Here is a 21677-nt window from a genome sequence, read left to right as displayed (position 1 = left end):
TTCCAGATGTTGGTGGTGAGAAACACATAGAATGCTGTTGCAAATGAAACAAAAATTTGAGTTATTAGTGGTCATGACCATGAGACATGTGCATATGGAATATTAATTTTTAAATCATCAGCTGGTCAGGTATACAGTGAACTTCTATAAAAATATTTTTGCCGAGCAAAGGCACTGAATTTAAAATTAGAAGTCACCTGACCAACAAATTGGCCAATTCTGAAAACTTAGTGGATTTACCAGGGGACATGATTACAGGAGGGTCCCCTGATCGACTTCACACCTGCCGTTTAAACTCTCTGAAAAGCATAAGGACAATGAAGCACTAGATTTTCTGACTACAAAAACTACCAAGAACAATGGAGGACTGCATAAACTATTATGCAAGAGGTTGCTAATGACCCCCACCTGTTTCATTAGCATCTTGATAGCTTGACAATATGAGATTAAAGTGTGATTTGTTAATATGGATAGCCCTCCATTATGTAACAATACCAGTTGTCACATGATCCTGGGATTATATTCATTGGAGTTTAGGAGGTTGAGGGGAGATCTAATAGAAACTTACAAGATAATGAATGGTTTAGATAGGGTGGACGTAGGGAAGTTGTTTCCATTAGCAGGGGAGACTAGGACCCGGGGGCACAGCCTTAGAATAAAAGGGAGTCACTTTAGAACAGAGATGAGGAGAAATTTCTTCAGCCAGAGTGTGGTGGGTCTGTGGAATTCATTGCCACAGAGGGCGGTGGAGGCCGGGCCGTTGAGTGTCTTTAAGACGGAAGTTGATAAATTCTTGATTTCTCGAGGAATTAAGGGCTACGGAGAGAGAGCGGGTAAATGGAGTTTAAATCAGCCATGATTGAATGGTGGAGTGGACTCGATGGGCCGAATGGCCTTACTTCCGCTCCTATGTCTTATGGTCTTATGATCGAAGCCTCCATGTGAAAAACTGTGATATTAAGCTTATCTATTGTTACTGCGCCAGAAAAAGACGGGATCCACAAATGGACCAGTAACACCATTTCTCTCTCTGCTGTCTCAGGTTCAGAGCCCTATCTCTGTTACATTTTGGAATATATCGTAGAGAAATTCAGTCAGAAGAATCTTTGACACTGCCTCAACTGTGAGCAACAGCAAAAAACTCAAACAAAGAGCTCTATTCTTTTGCCTTTTATCATTGAATCACGATTTGGCCAAAAGTTACCCTCTGTGTAACTTATAATTTTGCATGCGTGTTGTGAAGATCGGGCCCATGTTTACCTTTTAGAACACTTTTTATATCTTTACTTGGGTGGGTTTTTCACACAATAAAAACTAACCCCCTTATGTTTGAACTCAAGAAATCCTTTCGGCAGTTCTTTGCAATCAGCACGTAAATGGTAAGTGCAGACACTGAATTGACACTTCATCCTAATAAATTTTTAAAAACTGTTACAATCAATTGAGGAGTGGGAAAGAGAGTCCTGGCGCATGTCCTCATCAGGTCATAACATTATGTAGCAACAGTGCACGACCAGCATCAGAATAAGAATCTTGTTGCCTAGGAAACCATACAATTAATACTCTCCTGTATTCTCTCTGCAGTAATGGAGATAGTTTCCATAAAGCACAGCAAGGGAGTTGAGTGCTTTATTTCATTCTGTGGTGAAGGCATGCGAAGATCTGCAAGTCTCTTTAAGGGACGTGGTCATGTAGGACAGGATTATATTCCGAAGACAACAAAAAAATTAAATTAGATTTGAGCAACAGTTAAACAGAGTGGTCAGTATCTCCATAAAAATGCTGATTAACCTGTTCTTCAGTATAATTTAGCTTTTTGGATACCTAATCAGAATTCAATGTGACTGGACTACTGACTTTAGATGAATATTTTTTAAAAAATTATTTCTGTTAATTCTGTTTCTCTAATTTTCTTTTATTCAATATACTATTGCTATCTCTAAAATATCATGTTGCATTTTGGTGAGCACAATATTTATGCCGCTAAACTTTAAAGCAAGTGTTACTCAGAACTGGCATTTCATTGGAGTGTTTCAGCCACGGCCAAAGTACCAGCTCGTGTTTCAAATCTCTGACGATCCATCAGAATGTTAAAATATAATGATTTTCATTGTAGGCCTTTGATTTAACAAGCTGAGCCTCTGACGTTTCAAATTATAATCCTTATTATATTTTTGATATGGTATAATTTTTACCTCTGTTCTCGGAATGGATTCCTTGGCAAAAGTCCATGGGCCAGAGATCCATTCAGATTGGGCAATTAATGGCTGTAGAGCAATCTAGATGGGTTTTTATTGCTTGGATCAGGACCCCATTGGTTGGGATTCAGTTGTCTTTTTTTTAAACTTCTGTTTATTGGAGTTTTTCAACTTTTACATAAAATCCGCACAAAACAAGCAAAAGCAAAAATGACTTGACAAGTGTCAATGTATAACAGATACACCCCAAAACAAAAGTCATTACAGCATTAGGGAATAACATACTTATAATATTAATAATCTTTATTGTCACAAGTAGGCTTACATTAACACTGCAATGAAGTTACTGTGAAAAGCCCCTAGTTGTCACATTCCGGCATCTGTTCGGGTACACGGAGAATTCAGAATGCCCAATTCACCTAACAGCATGTCTTTCGGGACTTGTGGGAGGAAACCAAAGCACCCGAAGGAAACCCACGCAGACACTGGAAGAACGTGCAGACTTCACACAGACAGTGACCCAAGCAGCTAATCGAACCTGGAACCCTGGAGCTGAGAAGCAACAGTGCTAACCCACTGTGCTACCGTGCTGCCCGTACTTGACCTCGTCCTCACCAATATGCCTGCTGCAGAAGCAATTGTCCATGATAGTATCAGAAGAAATGACCACCGCAAAATCCTTGTGGAGACAAAGTCCTGTCTTCACATTGAGATACCCTCCATCGTATTCTGTGATACTACCACCGCCCTAAAGGGGATAGACTTCGAACAAATCTAGCAACTCGAGACTAGGCATCCATGAGGTGCTGTGGGCCATCAGCAGCAGCAGAATTGTATTCAACCACAATCTGCAACATCATGGCCTGGCATATCCCCCACTCTATCATTACAACCAAGCCAGGAGATCAACTCTGGTTCAATGATGAGTGCAGGAGAGCATGCCAGGAGCAAAATCAGGCATACTGAAAAATGAGGTGTCAACCTGGTGAAGTTACAACACAGGACTACTTGTGTGCCAAACAGCATAAGCAGCAAGTAATAGACAGAGCTAAGTGATTCCACAATGAACGCATCAAATCTAAGCTCGGCAGTCCTGCCACAACCAGCCATGAATGGTGGAGAACACTTGAACTTATTGGAGGGGGAAGCTCTACATGTATCAGCACTTTCTTTGATGGAGGAGCCCAAGACAAGGCTGAGGCATTCAAGCAAATTTTCAGCCAAAAGTGCCGAGTGGATGATCCATCTCGGAGATCACCAGAATCACAGATGTCAATGTGATTCACTCCAAGTGATATCAAGAAACGGCAGAAGGCACTGGATGCTGCAACGGTTATGGGCAGCATTTGACCAAGTATGGAATCAAGGCGCCCTAGTTAAACTGGAGTCAATGGGAATCAGGGGGGAAATTCTCCACTGGTTGGAGTCACCCTGGCACAAAGGAAAATGGTTGTGGTGGTTGGAGGTCAATCATCTCAGCTCCAGGATATCACTGCAGGCGTTCATCGGGGTAGTGTCCTAAGCCCAAGCATCTTCAGCTGCTTCATCAATGACTTTCCTTCCATCTTATGGTCAGAAGTGGAGATGTTTGCGGATGACTGCACAATGTTCAGCACCATTCGCGTTTCCTCAGATAATAAAATAGTCTATGTCCAAATGCAGCCAGACGCCCCCCCCCCCCCCCCCCCCCCCGCTAGATTGCTCCTCCTTCCACAAATATTCAAACCAGCCACCACCGACGAAACAGTGGCAGCCGTGTGTACCATCCACAAGATGCATTGCAGTAACTCACCAAGGTTCCTTAGACAGCACCTTCCAAACCCATGACCACCACTATTTGAAGGACACCTGGGTGCCCCACCATTAGAGGACCCCCTCCAAGTAACTCACCACCCTGACTTGGAAATGTATCACCGCTCCTTCACTGTTGCTGGGGCAAAATCCTGGAACCCCCTCCCTAAAACAGCACAGTGGGTATACCTACACATCAAAGACTTCAGCGGTTTACTGGGGGGTGGGGGGGGAGTTGGGGTAAATGTTCTGCTGACAAGGGAGGGACTTGGGCTAAGGGACAGAGAGGAGGTTGGGGGCGGAGGCTGCCTGGAGGTGGACCGGTGGAGTCGCAGAGCATGGGCTGACGGAGGGCCCAAAAAAGGGGATGGCTGATCGGCGAAGGGGGAGGGCAATGAGCCCCCCTACTAGGCTGATCACCTGGAATGTTCGAGGGTTAAATGGGCCGGTCAAGAGGGCATGTGTGTTCGCGCATCTTAAGGAACTGAAGGCGGACGTGGTAATGTTGCAGGAGACACACCTTAGAGTAACTGACCAGATTAGATTGAGGAACGGCTGGGACAGTCAGGTCTTTCACTCAGGACTAGACTCAAAGACTAAAGGGGTCGCAATCCTGATCAATAAGCGGGTGGTGTTTGAGGCGAGTAGAATAGTCTCGGATGTGGGAGGTCGGTACATTATGATCAGTGGGAAACTGGAAGGGGTGCTGGTGTATTAGTAAATGTGTATGCGCCAAATTGGGATGATGTGGAATTTATAAAGAGGATGCTGGGGGAGATACTGGACCTGGACTCGCACAGGCTGGTCTTGGGAGGGGACTTCAACACAGTTATTGACCCTGGCTTGTACCGGTCAAGCTCTAAAACGGGCAGGGTGCCAGCAATGGCAAAGGAGCTAAAAGGATTCATGGAGCTGATGGGGGGGTGGATCCATGGGGATTTGGGCAGGCGAGGGTGAAGGAGTTTTCCTTCTACTCACACGTGCATAAAGTGTACTCCCGAATTGATTTCTTTATTTTGAGCAGGGCCTTACTGGCAGGGGTGGTGGACACGGGGTACTCTGCGATCACAATCTCAGACCATGCTCCGCACTGGGTTAACCTGCAGGTTAGTAAAGACAGTAACCAGTGCCCGCACTGGAGGTTAGATGTGGGACTTTTGGCTGACGAAGGGGTGTGTGAGCGGCTGAGGAAATGTATTCAGAACTACCTGCAAATCAATGACACGGGGGAAATTTCAGCAGCAATGGTCTGGGAAGCAATGAAGGTGGTGGTCAGAGGGGAGCTGATCTCGATACGGGCCCAGAGGGAGAGGGTGGGTAGGGTAGAGACGGATAACTGGTAAAGGAGATACTGGTAAAGGGTACAGATCGATAGGAGGTATGCGGAGACCCCAGAGGCTGGGCTTTTAAGAGAACAACGGAGACTACAGGCGGAGTTCGGCTTGTTAATCACAGGGAAGGCGGTGGAGCAGCTGAGAAAGGCGAGGGGGACGATCTATGAGCATGGAGAGAATGCTTGCACAGCAGCTTGGAAAGAGGGAGGCAGCCAGGGAGATAGGGAAATTAAATGACGGAGATGGGACCCTGGTATTTAATGAGGATATTTAATGAGGCAAGGGAAAGAGAGGTGCTGCCCCCGACGATGTCACAGGCCACAATTTCGCTGATTCTGAAGCGGGACAAGAACCCGGAGCTGTGTGGGTCCTACAGGCCGATATCCCTGTTGAATGTGGATGCCAAATTGCTGGCCAAAATTTTGTCCTCCAAGATTATTGGGGATGACCTGACGGAATTTGTTAAGGGTAGGCAGTTGGTGGCCAATGTGAGAAGGTTGTTAAACGTGATCATAACGCCCCCAAAAGATAGGAAGGTGGAGGTAGTGATCGCTATCGATGCAGAAAAGGCTTTTGATCGGGTAGAATGGGAATATCTGTGGGAGGTACTGGGACGGTTCTGATTTGGGTGGGGCTTTATTGACTGGGTCAGGTTGCTGTATCAGGCTCCTGTGGCAAGCGAAGGGATGAATAGGACAACACCGAACTATTTTAGACTGCACCGGGGGATAAGACAGGGATGCCTCCTCTCCCCACTGTTGTTCGTGCTAGCCGTTGGCTCTGAGAGCCTCAAGGGGCTGGTCCGGGGGGGTGGAGCACAGAGACCCCCTCACTGCAGACAACCTGCTTCTGTATGTATCGGACCCAATAGGGGGGATGGAAGAAATCATGTGGTTTCTCGGGGAATTTGACCGGGTTTTGGGGTATAAACTAAATATGGGGAAAAGTGAGATGTTTGCGGTCCAGGCGAGGGGACAGGAGAGGCGATTGGGGGAGCTGCCGTTTAGATTAGTAGGGGGAAGCTTTAGGTACCTAGGCATTCAAGTGGTGCAGGAATGGGATCGGCTGCATAAATTAAATCTGGCCCGACTAGTCCAAAGATGTGCAGGTTAGGTGGATTGACTATGATAAATTGCCCTTAGTGTCCAAAATTCCCCTTAGTGTTGGGTGGGGTTACTGGGTTATGGGGATAGGGTGGAGGTGTGCGCTTGGGTAGGCTGCTCTTTCCAAGAGCCAGTGTAGACTTGATTGGCCGATTGGCTCCTTCTGCACTGTAAATTCTATAAACAATAGCTCTATAGACAGTAGACCAAATGAAGGACGATTTTCGGAGGTGGGACGCGCTTCCGTTGGCTGGGTGGGTGCAGACGGTGAAGATGACGGTCCTCCCGAGATTCCTGTTTGTATTTCAGTGTCTCCCCATCTTTATTCCGCGGTCCTTTTTTAAATGGGTCAACAAAGTAAAGTGATCACTGACTTTGTTTGGGCAGGCAAGACCCCGTGAGTAAGGAAGGTAATGCTTGAGCAGAGTCGGGGAGAGGGCAGACTGGCGCTGCCAAATTTTTGTAACTATTGTAATTCTATTACAATTGTGTCTTTCTATTACAATTGTGTCTTTTAAAAAACATTTAGATAGTTACATGGGTAAGATGGGTATAGAGGGTTATGGGCCAAGTGCGGGCAACTGGGACTAGCTTAACGGTAAAAACTGGGCGGCATGGACTGGTTGGGCCGAAGGGCCTGTTTCCATGCTGTAAACTTCTATGATTCTATGATTACTGAGCGGCGAATATAGCCATGATCAGGAAGTGGGTGGTGGGGAGGGGTCGGCATGGGAGCGTATGGAGGCGGCTTCATGCAAGGGCACCAGTCTGGGGGCATTGGTAACTGCGCCTCTGCCGTTCCATCGGCACGATACTCCACCAGCCCCATGGTGTTGGCGGCCCTGAGAGTCTGGGGGCAATGGAAGAGACGTGTGGGAGCAGAGGGAGCATCGGGCTGATCCCCAATCTGTAATAATCACCGGTTTGCCCCGGAAAGTATGGATGGGGGTAACCGGATATGGCGGAGAGCAGGGATTGAGAGGATGGGGGATATGTTTATAGAGGGGAGCTTTCTGAGTATGAGGGCACTGGAGGAGAAGTTTGGGTTGGAGAGGGGAGAACAAATTTGGGTATCTGCAGGTGTGGGACTTCTTACGTAAACAGGTGTCAATCTTCCCGCTCCTACCGCTAAGGGGGATTCAGGACAGAGAGATTCCTGAGGGTGGGTAGGAGAAGGGAGCGTCTCTGACATTTACAAGGAACTTATGGGTTCAGAGGAGGCGCAGACCGAGGAGCTGAAGCGAAAGTGGGAGGAGGAGCGATAGAGGATGGTCTATGGGTGGACGCGTTGAGTAGAGTCAACGCGTCCGCAACATGTGCCAGGCTCGGCCTGATACAATTCAAGGTCGTTCATCGGGCTCACGTGACAGTGGCCCGGATGAGCAGATTCTTTGAGGTGGAAGACAGGTGTGCAAAATGTGTGGGAGGACCAGCGAACCATGTCCACATGTTCTGGACATGTCAGAAGCTTAGGGGATTTTGGCAGGGGTTTGCAGATGTCATGTCCACGGTGTTAAAAACAAGGGTGGCACTGAGTCCAGAGGTAGCGATTTCCGGGCTGTCGGAAGACCCGAGAATCCAGGAGGAGAAAGAGGCAGGCGTTCTGGCCTTTGCTTCCCTGGTTGCCCGGAGACGGTTAGTATTAGCTTGGAGGGACTCAAAGCCCCCGAAGTCGGAGACCTGGCTATCGGACATGGCTAGCTTTCTCTGTTTGGAGAAAATCAAGTTAGCCTGGAGAGGGTCACTGTTAGGGTTCGCCCGGAGTTGGCAACCGGTCGTCGACATCTTCGCGGAAAATTAATCGTCAGCAGACGGTGGGGGGGGTTAATAAAGTGGGACCTGTAAGGAAGGGAGATGGCTTTTGCACTATGTTTATAGTTTCATGTACATTGTTTATTTTGTTGTTGTTACAATATCAAAAATACCTCAATAAAATATTTATTTAAAAAAAAAGACTTCAGCGGTTCAAGAAGGCAACTCATCACTACCTTCTGAAGGGGAACTATTGATGGGGAGTAAATGGTGGCCTAACCAGCGATGCCCATAACCTGTAAATGAATAAGAAAAAAACAAGACCGGATGAATCAGGAACAGAATCCCCAAATGGCAAAGCTATTAGAATGTTATAATTTATTGAGGGGGAATTGATTACAAAAGTAGTGAGGATATGTTTCAGTTGTACAGAGCATTGGTGAGACCGCACCTAGAGTATTGTGCACTGTATCAGTCTCCTTATTTAAGGAAATATGTAAATGAGTTAGAAGCAGTTTGGAGAAGGATTTTTAGACTAATACCAGGAACGGGTGGGTTGTCTTATGAGGAAAGGTTGTAGATATTGGGTTTGCATCCACTAGAGTGTAGAAGACTAAGCTGACTTGATCAAAACCTTTAAGGTGTTGTATGGTATTGACAGGTGGATGTGAGTAGGTGTTTTCTCTTGCCAGAGAATCGAGAACCGGGGTCAATGTTTAAAAATCAGGAACTGCTCATTTAAAACTGAGATGAGGAGAAGGGCGTGAGTCTGGAACACTTCCTCAAAAGACAGTGGAAGCAGAGTCTCTGAATATCTTTAAGGCACAGCTAGATAGATTTTTGATTAACAAGGGGGTGAAAGGTTATCGCGGTAGGCAGGCATGTGGGGTTGAGGTTACTATCAGATCAACCAAGATCTCATTGAATGGCTTGAGGGGCCAAATTCGAATGTATAAATACACTTTTGAATCAACTAAAAGATTGAAAATTAAATCCAATGAATCAGCAAGCTGGTCCGATCCTTAGTTAGCTAACCTCAGCCAAAGCCATCGAAGCAAGTGCTTCAGGTAGCTCTTACTGTCTTTTGGTTAAAGAGAGGAAATTATCCAATAATCACAACTGAGTAGTGCATGTAATGGATATTAACGGAGGACAGGATTGTCTGTGCGCCCCACAAATTATAGTTCTGCTGCTACTCTTTGAGGCAAGTGCGTCCATATTAATTATATGGGTAATGCACTGCAGGATACCAATGGAACTGTTACTCAGCAGGGCAACAGCACCATTAGGAAAATAAGGAAAGGAAAATTGATGGAAAAATAATGATGGTCATACCTCATTAGAGAAGTGCTAATGTCAGTGGAGGTATTGATTTGTTATGACCCTTGGCCCGACCCCCAGGAGTTCAGCAAGATTCAGCTAGGTACCAATAATGTTTTTAAAGTAGACAAAGTTTGAGATTCAAGACACTTGCTAAGCGAAGAAAGCCACACGATTCCATGGGTTTTGAACAAACAAAAATAAACTTTCCATGCAAAGTCAGAAAGAGAAAACTATTTACAATATCTATCTTCAAATAGAATCCCTGCGGTGCAGAAGGAGGCCATTCGGTCCATAGAGCCTGCACCGATCCTTGGAAAGACCACCCAGCAGGCCCACACCCCCACCTAACCTTTGGACCCTAAGGGGCAATTTAGAATGGCAAATCCACTTAACCCTACACATTTTTGGATTGTGGGATGAATCCGGAGCACCCGGAGGAATCCCACGCAGACACTGGGAGAAGATACAAATTCCACACAATCATCCAAGGCAGAATTGAACCAGTGTCCCTGGTGCTGTGACGCTGAATGGGCTGATGTGCCACCCCATTCTTGTATCTAAAGTTCAGGGTTAATAGGAGGTACATTTGAATCACCAGGAAAACTGTAGTTGAAAAAACCACACTGCTCAATAAATGACAGATGTGATCAAAGCAGATTCCACGGATTTCTCAACAACCCACCCAAACGTCAGTAAAATTGTGAGTCATCCAATCTTGTTGAGACTTAGTCTCTTTCATGAGGGATTCTAGTCTTCACCAATGAAAATCCAACCTTGGGATACTCTCCAAAGGTTGCTCCAAGTCAGATGGCATGAATAGCGGTCCACCTTGCAGGGTTTCAATCTTATCTCCCGAGATTCTGTTCCCCAGGATTCCCAGGTATACACTTGAGCACTAACTCAAAAGCACAATTTCAGATCTTCAGCCATGCTGAGCAAAACACCACTGTTCCAGAGGGATACCTTTGCCCCAAAAGCACGCAGCACAGAGTCACCAACTTTCCGCCCCCTTCTTTGATCTTCAGGGATTCTTTTGAACCCTCTTTGATTACCAGGACTTCCCTTGAGCCTTCTTCACTTAATGTTTTCCACCCGCAGACGTTTCCTAATATGGAGCCTTTTTTCTCTGCTCTTTTTTTTGAACTGGGATCTCTTCCTGTCCCTTCTTTCACTCTTCATTTGGGACCCCTCTCAGTCTCCTCTGCCTTGTCTCCTGCCTGGGACTCTTCTACTTGACGGCACTCTGCTCTCGCTTCCCTGGCCCTGGTTTTGGTGCTGTTTCCTTATGCACAAGCACACAGGCCAAAAGAAACATAAAAATATTCATCTGTGCATGTGCAGCCCGCTGCCAGTCTGCGCATGTGCTAGAGCTTTAAGGCCCATCAGGAGTTGAATTTATAGACTTCTGTGCTCTCTAATAAACTAAACTTGGGTTTCATAACAGATTGGATATATTATGTTCCCGCTAAGGTTCACTCATAAAGCAGTTTTTAATTAAAACAGCGATGAAGCACTTGCTGTCAGGTAAAAAGGAAGGAATCTATACTGGTCCTCATGTTTCCTGACTCAAGAATACCATCCCACCCAGTGCCATCAAAACCCTCATCCATACCTTGTAACTGAAGGCTCAATTTCTCTTTAAAAAATTTTTTTTTAGAGTATCCAATTATTTATTTTCTAATTAAGGGACAATTTAGCTTGACCAATCCACCTACACTGCACATCTTTGGGTTGTGGGGGTGAGACCCCATGCTGACATGTAGAGAATGTGCAAACCCCACACGGACTGTGACCCGGGACTTGCTAACCACTGCGCCAACGTGCCTGCTTTCAAACAGTCGCTGCAATTATCTCTATTTTGATATTCCAACATATTCCCTTTGGTCAACTATGCATTCCACCCTCTGCTCTTTGATGTCAGAGATTTTAGTCATATAATCTTGCATTCTAGATTATGTTTATTAAATCTCTCTTTGGATTACTTTTCTCCGAACCGTCACTAGCTTTCATCAAAGGTACCCTGTTCATTTTTGCTTTTTGCACTTGTTTGTTTTTGATCTTGCAAAGTGCAGTGAAATGTTTTGTTGCATGTGAAATGCTACATAAATGCAATTTATTTTGTAACTGAATGAGATTTGTACCTCTTTCATCAACTATATCTTTAAAATGTTTGGATACATTTCAGCTAGTTTTCCTTCAGAATTCCTCTATTTCTGAACTTTAAATATCAAATGCTAACTACTTATATAGGATAACTCTATACGTTTCATTATGCAGTACTTGATTATATTTACATATTGATCTAATTAATAAATTCAGTTACATCCCTTATTTGATGTAAAACACGGCAGCACGGTAGCACAAATGGCTAGCACTGTGGCTTCACAGCGCCAGGGTCCCAGGTTCGATTCCCCGCTGGGTCATTGTCTGTGCGGAGTTTGCACGTTCTTCCTGTGTCTGCGTGGGTTTCATCCGGGTGCTCCGGTTTCCTCTCTCAGTCCATAGACGTGCAGGTTAGGTGAATTGGTCATGCTAAATTGCCCTTGGTGTCCAAAAAGGTTAGGAGGAGTTATTGGGTTACGGAGATAGGGTGGAAGTGAGGGCTTAAGTGGGCCGGTGCAGACTCGATGGGCTGAATGGCCTCCTTCTGCTCTATGTTCTAGGTTCTAAAATGATAGCAGATGGTCTCGAATACGACTGTATTTATCATTGAAAACTTAATGTTCAGAATATAAGAGTGTCAGTTGCTATTCTGTGATTGAGTTGATATGTGCTGAAGTCAAAAGGAAGAGCATGGAAGGACATTAAACTTTGCCTGACCTGAAAATGTGTGACATTGTGTTGAAACCTTACCACTATTCTTAGAAGTCCCCCTATACCAAAAGGGGCTGACATTCTAAATGGTGAACAGGGATTCTCACTCCCTGACTCCCATGCAGGCTTCGGTGGGTGCTATTCAGGTCAAACTATGTTTTCAAGTTATCCCCCGGTATAACCCATACCTTCACAGAAGATTTCATCTACTTACCACTTAGTAGCATCGATCCTGGGTCCCGCATTGCTAAGTAAGTAAAGTAGACTTTGGAATAACTACTGTTTCAGGTTAAAACTTTTAAAGTTATTTTATTTATTTATTTATTTTTTTCTTTTTAAAGATGCAATCACTGTCTTCACAGAAAAGTAAAAAGATCTTGCTTCTGGATCCTTCTGGTTGGTTGAAGGGACCTTCAGGCCCACCTTGACAATCAATCTTCTTTCAAGTCTGGTCTTCTTTAGATGTATTTGCTGGTTAGCTTGGTTGCTATGTCCTATCTTTCCCATGTACCGAGCTGTGAGAGCTGGCTCTGCTGGCTGTCTCTGAGCTGACTCTGCCTCTTTAATTTCTGGTCTTCCTTAGATGTATTAGCTGTTTTAGCTTGGCTGCTTTGCTCTGTCCCATGACCGAGCTGACTGTAAGCTGATTCTGCTTGCTTCTCTTGTCCCTTCTCTGCCCCTTTCTCAGGGTTTATATATTTTTCTAACAGTTACATTTTTATGACTTTATTGTAAAGTAACTTTTATTTCACTTGGGTTGTAAAAGGTACCTTTAATCTAAATTTTTCTAACACGACTAAGTGTTCATTTTGGGCATGACTTCAGCCCATAGATCTGATTACATTGTGTCCTTGGTGATGTTCAAAATGCTTTGATTTCAAGAGGGGTGTGAATTTTGGTTCCTGTCATTTCTATAGTTTTATTATCGAATTGTGTCCCCAGCTCATAATTTTGACTTTGATTTGGGTCTAATTTGTGTTCTTGTAGACAGTTGTCTCCAGTTTTTTTAATTTACCTGATTTCAGCCGAGCTTCACACCTATATATTTGACCCCCTAGTCATTCTTTTCTATCTGCTGATTTTACTTCAATGAAGGTATGAATCATTGCTTTTAGCGTAACGCTAAAAATCCACTTTGCTATAACTTGAAAGGTTTACATTTATCACCTAACTCAACTGAAACCCTCATCCATGCTTTTCCAGATGCTTACTAAGATGGTTAATTTCAATGAAGGTGTGAGCCATTGTTTTTAGCTTCATACAAAAGTCCTGTTTGTTTGCTAAGCCTGTTTGGAAGAAGGAATCTGCATTTTATAATCCTGCTCTTTGCAGCTGCTGTTAACCCTTCGTGCAATCTTTCCCTGTATCCTCTCATGTTTCTCTCAGACCAGATATTGCCAGACTTCCATGTTTCAAAAGACACATCTTTCCATATTATCAATTACAATTGTCAAGAAATGTACAAAAATCATGTTGATGTTTTCAACCCTCATCACAAGCATGGAGTTTATCCATGTTTATTAAATTAATATATACAGAGGAGATTATAAAGCTGGAAATGAGTTGGCATTCAGTAAATAATGATGACATTGATAAACAAACCTAGTTCTTGCGGTTTACAGCTAAATACTGAGATTGAATTGTTTCCAGTAGTTGGTCAGGCATCCATGGAGAACAAATGTTAATTTTGGCATTTGCAACTGATGTCATTATTTCCATTACAATTAATATGGCAACTTTTGATAAGATGCTATTTTTTGAGTACTTTACCCCCTCCACCTTGTGCATGATTTGTACATATCCAATCATAACTGATAAAGCTGATGACATTATTGATACTGTCAATATTGTTCCTTTTTGTGCTTGAGATGCAGGAAAGTGTTCTTCCAGAGCAGCTGCAACTGATTAGTTTGGCCTTTATGGAAAACTCAGATTCCAAAATCATTATGAATCAAGGTTAAACCTAAGTTGTAAATGTGTCGTAAAAATCAAAAGTACTGGAAATTCTCAGCAGGCAGACAGTGTCAGTGGAATTTAGTGTAATAAAAATAGAAAGTGCTGGAAATGCCCAGCAGTCAGGCAAAATCTGGAGAGAGAAATAAAATTGACGTTTCAGATCTGTGACCAACTGGTTCAGCTTTTTATTCATATGGTTGGAAAAGCAATTATGGTTGAATGTTGAGGTTAACAACCCATTCAGCAGCTTCAGCTGATGCAGCGCTTTAGGTTGTGATGCCACCAGGAATGGATCTCTTTGGGCGGAGTTCAGTCTGTGGGCGGTGGGCTGACTTGGATTGCCACAGTCACAGTTTGAGCTGTTCCTCATGTTCCACTTGTGGACCACATGGACGCATCTTCACTGGTCTGTTCTCAAACGGTTGTGGTTTGTCCAGATTTTCCATGGAATGTTGAAATTTGGAACGCCACCACTCGGGTCAGTTACCAGGTTGTGTAAAATTCTTTCACGGGATGTGGGCAACGTTGGTTAGGCCAGCATTTTAAATGCCCATCCCTAATAGCCCTGAGAAGGTTGTGGTGAGCCACCTTCTTGAACCTCTAGTTCATTTGGTGTAGATACTCCCACAGTACTGTTTGGGAGGACGTTCCAGGATTTTGATTCAACAACAGTGATGGAATGGCTTTGGAGTTCGGAGTCAGGATATTTTGTGGCTTGAAGGGGAACCTGCAGCCACTCTGCCGCCCTGAGGTTGCAGGTTTTGAAGGTGCTATCGAAGGAGCCCCCTTGGTGAGTTGCTGCAATGCCACTCTGCATCAGTAGTGGAAGGAGTGGATGATGGAGGTGGTGGATGGGGTGCCAGTCGAGCGGGTGGCTTTTTCCTGGTTGGTGTTAAACTTCTTGTGTGTTGATGATGAAGGGTCATGGAGTTTCAAGTTAAAAACACAGTTATGTTTACACCAATGCTTATCATGGTTCTGAAGGAAATACTTTGAGAATGCAAATGCTTAAGAAAATTACCTGAGTGCACTGCACTGTAAATTTAGAGTAATATTAGCTCCTGTTCACTATTTCTATGTAACATGCCAACGTTTCCATGAATAACTGAACTGAGCAGAAGAGATGGAAATAAGTGTTGGGCATTTTCACATTATAGAGGACTTCAGAGTGCTTGACTTGTGTACTACATTTCATCCACAGACTTTAAAGTATTTATCCAAAACGCCATGCAAACATCAGACGCCAGAAATTGTAAAAGAGTTCCTTACAGCCATGCTTCCGCAAAAACTAACCAAGTAAGTCCAGTGTCGTCTTCACGTTATGTTCTTTCCCTTAAAAAGATCAAAATAAACTGTTACAGACAGGAGAGAAAGGTAAACTGAACTTCTTTATCCTCTCACCAACTGTCCATAAGCAGAACATATTTTTGAATTGTTTTAAGTAGGCTCTGCTGTGTTTCCCGAACACTCAGTTCTTGTGATCTAATTTTAAGTAACTCGCAGAAAACATCAGGAGGTTAGTTTATTCACATACTCAAACCTGTTTGCAACGTCCCGCTCTACTGCACATACACATAGAGTATCAACTGTACTAGAACCACAGTAACGAGTATTGGTTCATGTAATTGTCAAGGTCCAGTGAGGAGTCCTCTCACGGAGGAGCTTGAGTTCAGCTGGCTGCAGACCAGAGTTATAGAGTTCTCTTCATAGTTGGCACTGATACTGCAAGATGAAGTTGGTACACAGAGACTGGGTCAGTTCTGCAGGCGATAGTAGAAAATCTTCCAGCAGAGACCAGCGTCAAAGAGCAGGCTGTTGTTCAGCCTGGAGTCCTGCTTCCTGGTGTTGACAGGTTGGATGTTAAACAGCAGACTCCTTGTGAGGCCAAAGATGTAATGTAGAAACTGTCCAAAAGGCCAGAGGCTTGGGTTGTGTGATGTGGTACATTAATGGATTGCAGCATAACAATCTGTTTTTGTGCTTCTGACCAGAATCCATTGTTTTTTCCTTAGGAGAGCGACAAAGTGGGATTAGTATCTCTTCAGGTATAATAAATTTTGATCTCTCTTTAACAAAAAATACTGTCTTCAAATTCCAATTTACTTCACTTTTTTCAATTTGAGCTAAGAGCACCCAGGATTATGCCATTTCCAAATTTCAATTTATATACTTTCCATTTACTTTCTAAGAATGGTGTTCCAAGTAACTTGCACGATGTTGATCATTGTTACTCTTTTTATAATATTTTTAAGGAATTTCAAACACTTGTTTCAAATTACACTTTATCCCAGTTTATAACTGCCTTTTGATTTAAAAGTCAGTATTGCAAAATCACAATTTAGAGCAAACAACATTAAAAATTGAAGATCAAAACACAACAAAGGAAATCACACAAATTCTTTATTAAACACACACACATTCATTCATGGAAACATACATAGAAAATAGAAGCAGGAGGAGGCCATTCGCCCCTTCAAGCTTGCTCCGCCATTCATTACGATCATGGCTGATCATCAAGTTCAATATCCAGATCCCACCTCTCCTCTCCCCCTCCATATGCCTTGATTCCTTTAGCTCCAAGAGCTGCATCTAATTCCTTCTTGGAATTACACGTTTTAGCCTCAACTACTTTCTGTGGTAGTGAATTCCACAGATTCACCAACCTCTGGGTCTTTCCAAATGATGTGCTATGAAATCCTTGATAATGGAACTTCCCTACTACTATGTTAGGCTCGCAGGTCTATAATTCACTGTTTTCTCTCTATCCCCCTTTTTGAATAGTGGAGTTATATTAACTAACCTCCAATCTGTAGGAAGCATTCCAGAGTCCAAAGAGTTTTGGAAAATTACACCAATGAATCTACTATTTCTCAGGCCACTTCCTTAAGTACTCTGGGATGAAGATTATCAGACCCTGGAGATTTATCAATCCAATTAATTTCTTCAAAATCATTTCTTTGCTAATACTAATTTCCTTCACTGAAATTTGTGTTTCTCAGAACCTCTGGTACATTAAGTATTCCTTTATGAAGACAAAGCAAAGTTGAATTTAGTTCCTCAGCCATTTCTTTGTTCCCCGTTATGAATTCCCTGTTTCTGACTATAAAGGGCCTACCTACATTAGCTTTTCATCAATGTTTTTCTCTTTCCATACCTATAGAAACTTTTACAGTCCGTATTCATGTTCCCCCCTAGCTTACGTTTATATTGTATTTGCCCCTCAATCAATCCCATGGTCTGTCTTTGTGCTGAATTTTAAACTGTTCCCAATTCTTAGGTCTATTACTTTTTCTTGCTAATGTTTTTGCCTCTTCTTTGAATCTAATACTATCTCTAATTTCCCTTGTAAGCCATGGTTTGGCCACAGTTCCCTTTCTATTCTTGCGCCAAATAGGAATAAACAACTTTTGGAGTTCACCTATTTGTTCCTTGAATGCCTGCCATTGCCTGTCCCCAGTCCATCATTGCCTGTCCCTCATACCATCATAGTTTAAAAAAATTAAATTTAGAGTACCCAATTCATTTTTTCCAATTAAGGGGCAATTTTTAACGTGGCCAATCCACCTACCCTGCACATATTTGGGTTGTGGGGGCGAAACCCATGCAAACACGGGGAGAATGTGCAAACTCCACACGGACAGTGACCCAGAGCCGGGATCGAAGCTGGGACCTCGGTGCTTTGAGGCGGCAATGCTAACCACTATGCCACCGTGCTGCCCTATACCTTCATAGTTACTTTTATTGAGGTTCTGGACCTGGTTTCAGATTCAACTACCTCACTGGGCGGCATGGGAGCACAGTGGTTAGCACTGTTGCTTCACAGTGCCAGGGACCTGGATTCAATTCTCGGCTTGGGTCACTGTCTGTGCAGAGTCTGCACATTCTCCCCGTGTCTGCATGGGTTTTCTCCAGTTTCTCCCACAAGTCCTGAAAAACGTGCTTGTTAGGCGAATTGGACATTCTGAATTCTACCTGTGCACCCGAACAGGTGCCGGAGTGTGGTGCCTAGGGGATTTTCACAGTAACTTCATTGCAGTGTTAATGGAAATCTACGCGTGACACTAATAAAGATTGTAATTATCCACCTTGATAAAGAATTCTATCATATTATGGTCACTCATCCCCATGGATTTTTTCGCAACTAGATTGCCAACTAATCCTTTCTCATTGTTATGTGAATATGGAGGCCTCCATACTCACACAACAAAGGGGATCCAAATCATTTTATTTTCATTTAATCTCAACAAAGTGAAAATAAAAATTTTCAAATAAAGCAAAGGAAGTGGATTGAGACAGTGGTCATCATTCTTTTTTCTAGAAAAACCATAATTAAAACTAAAAAAAAAGGTAAATCCTCTACCAAATATATATACAAATTTGATTGAATTATTTGAGGAAGTGACAAGAAGGGTTGATGAAGCTATTCTAGTGGATGTTTTGTACATGGATTTCCAGAAGGTATTTGACAAGGTCCCACATGCAGATTGGTCAAAAAAATAAAAGTCCATGGGATACAGGGCAATGTGGCAAACTGGATAAAAAGGTGGCTTAATGGCAGGAAACAAAGGGTTAGGGTTGATGGCTGCCCTTGCAAATGGAAAGTTGTTTCAAGTGGTGTTCCATTGGGCTCGATGTTGGGACCCTTACTATTTGTGTTATATATTAACAAATTGGATGTGAACATGGGGGGCATGATTGGGAAATTTGCAGATGACACAAAAATTGGCCAAGTGGTGCACAGTGTAGAGAATCGCTATAATCTCCAAAATGATAGATGGGTTGGTGGAGTGGGCGATAAAGTGGCAGATGGAATTTAACACTGAGAAGTATGAGGTCATGTATAGGAAGTACACAATAAATGGGCATATACTAAAAGGTGTAGATGAAGTGAGAGATCTTGGTGTACAAGTACACGGGTCACTAAAGGCAGCAGTTCAAGTGGACAAGGTTGTTTTTTAAAAAAAATAGCATATGAAATGCTCTCCTTCATTGGCCGAGGTATAGAATATAAAAGTAAGGATATAATGTTGGAATTGTATAAAACACTGGTGAGGCCACAACTTGAGTATTGTGTGCAGTTCTGGTCACCACATTACAGGAAGGACGTAATTGCTCTGGAGAGGGCGCAGAAGAAGTTTACAAGAATCTTGCCAGGGCTAAAAAAGTGTAGCTATGAGGAGAGACTGGATAGGCTGGGGTTATTTTCCTTGGAACAGAGAAGGCTGAAGTGTACACAATTGTGAGGGAAAGAGATAGTGGACGGCATAAAATTATTTCCCTTGGTGGAGAATTCTAGAAAGGGGACATAGATTCAAGATAAGTGGCAGACGATGTCGAGGGGACATGAGGAAGAACATTTTTACGCAGAGGGAGTCTGGAACTTGTTGCCCGAGTTGCGGTGGAGGCAAAGACCCTGAACTCTTTTAAAAAGTACCTGGATCTGTACCTTGAGTGCTGTAAGCTACAGGGCTATGGACTGGGTGCAGGAAGGTGGAATTAGAAAGGGCACCAGGGTATTCCCGGGCTGGTATGGACAATATGGGCCAAATGGCCTCCTTTTATGCTGTAACCTTTCTACGATTTTATGAAGCCGCAGGTGGGATTTTCCATTGCCCCAGAACACCACTCTCCCGCTCGAACAATTGTTTTAACAATTGCTCATATTGTTTTATCGCAGCTTATCCTGCTCCTCACCTAATTCAAAATACAACAACATTAAACAAGGAACTTTGAAATAAAAAACAAAAACAGACCACAGGCGGTTAATTCAATGACACAGGCACTAGAACAGACTCTCAGACGAGTAAAAATCACACACACTAACACACAAACAGCAATTTAAGTTTTCTTTTTCGACTCGACTGCCAGCAGCTCTGAATGAGTTGATTAAAGTTTGAAGTCATAAGTGCACACCCCCTCCTGGCCTGAGTTCTATTGTCCCATCCAGATTTAAGCTCATTAAAAGGAATAAAAGAGATACTCCTGTTCAGCCAGGGTGATTAAATCAAGATTCATTGTCCTCAAACACTGATGTCTGACCAACTATTAGCCATTGTGGAGTCTGATGGCCTGTGTTTATCATTTGTCCTGCTGTAACGTTGATCACATCTGTCTGGAAGTTAGTTACATATTCATAGCATGGTCTTGTTCTTTAGTGTAAATGTGATATCTACTGGAAGTGGGTAATCACAAAATCACAAAGCTCCATAAAGCGATAATGAGTTTCTGTTTTGAATTGATTTCAGCCAGGGTCTTATTTGGCAGTTTCTGTTTCTAGGCCTATGTGTGTTTTTCCCCTTCGTCAGCCTGCTCCCAGTACCAGAACTTCAAATACTAGTTGTGGGCTTACTGACTTTGAGATGGGTGGTCACTGACCAGTGGGACAATTGTCCCTCCCCCCATAGCTCATAGCACCCATTGTCTACACCAATTGAGTTGGGGTTATCACTCTCAACTACTGTCTCGCGTGTTGTACTGATGCTCTGGTATAAAACTGGGGTGTCCCCTCCAGGATGCAAGCCTGGACACCATTTAAGGAGAACCTGGGCTGATCACGCAGTAGTAAGGAGGGACGTTTGATAATGTCTATGATTGGACTTCCGGGTGCGGCGATGACCAGCTGAGTCGCACGTTTTGGCAGCTCCCGGTGAAACGGACTTTTGGGCTCTTGATAGGAGCCCCAACGGCAATTTTGATGGCTAAAAACACTGTGCGGTAAACCAGAAGGGAATCCCCCTTGGATACGGATGAAAAAAGGAGGAGAAAGTGGCCGGATTGCAGTGGATCCTTTAGAACAGCGGCAAGGAAGGCAAGCAAAAACCAAGATGGCGTCGGAAGGTGGCAGTTTAACATGGGGCCCTGAACAACAAGAGTTCTTGAAATGCTGTGTGGAAGAGCTTAAAAAGGAAATGAAGAAAGAGCTGTTGGCCCCGATACTACAGGCGATTGAAGGGCTAAAGGAGGAACAAAAGACCCAGGAGCGGGAGCTTCGGGTCGTGAAGGCAAAGGCAGCCGAGAATGAGGACGACATACAGGGCCTGGTGGTGAAGACGGAGATGCATGAGGCACATCAGAAACGATGTGTGGAAAGGTTGGAGGCACTGGAGAACAACGCAAGGAGGAACAACTTGAGGATTCTTGGTCTTCCTGAAGGTGCGGAGGGAGCGGACGTCGGGGCATATGTGAGCACGATGCTGCACTTGTTAATGGGAGCGGAGGCCCCGGCAGGTCCGTTGGAGGTGGAGGGAGCATACCGAGTGATGGCGCAAGGACCGAGAGCAGGAGAAATTCCCAGAGCCATAGTGGTGAGATTCCTCCGTTTTAAGGATAGAGAAATGGTCCTTAGATGGGCAAAGAAAACTCGGAGCAGTAAATGGGAGAACGCGGTGATCCGCGTTTATCAAGAC

The 21677-nt window shown here is 43.8% G+C and overlaps 1 protein-coding gene across 2 annotated transcripts in view; it reads left to right on the top strand.

The window, feature by feature from the left end:
- The window catches only part of crcp (calcitonin gene-related peptide-receptor component protein), a 144734-nt gene that overhangs the window by 20123 nt on the left and 102934 nt on the right, over nt 1–21677 (top strand). For both annotated transcript variants that reach the window (XM_072469509.1, XM_072469510.1), the window contains exon 4: nt 15473–15567. In XM_072469509.1, coding sequence (XP_072325610.1) covers nt 15473–15567 — 95 coding nt within the window. The remainder of the gene's footprint in view (nt 1–15472; nt 15568–21677) is intronic.

The sequence above is a fragment of the Scyliorhinus torazame genome, chromosome 12, assembly GCF_047496885.1.
Source record: "Scyliorhinus torazame isolate Kashiwa2021f chromosome 12, sScyTor2.1, whole genome shotgun sequence".
Lineage (NCBI taxonomy): Eukaryota > Metazoa > Chordata > Chondrichthyes > Carcharhiniformes > Scyliorhinidae > Scyliorhinus > Scyliorhinus torazame.
The sequence above is the reverse complement of the archived record's forward strand: the minus strand, read 5'-3'. Positions and strand labels throughout refer to the sequence as shown.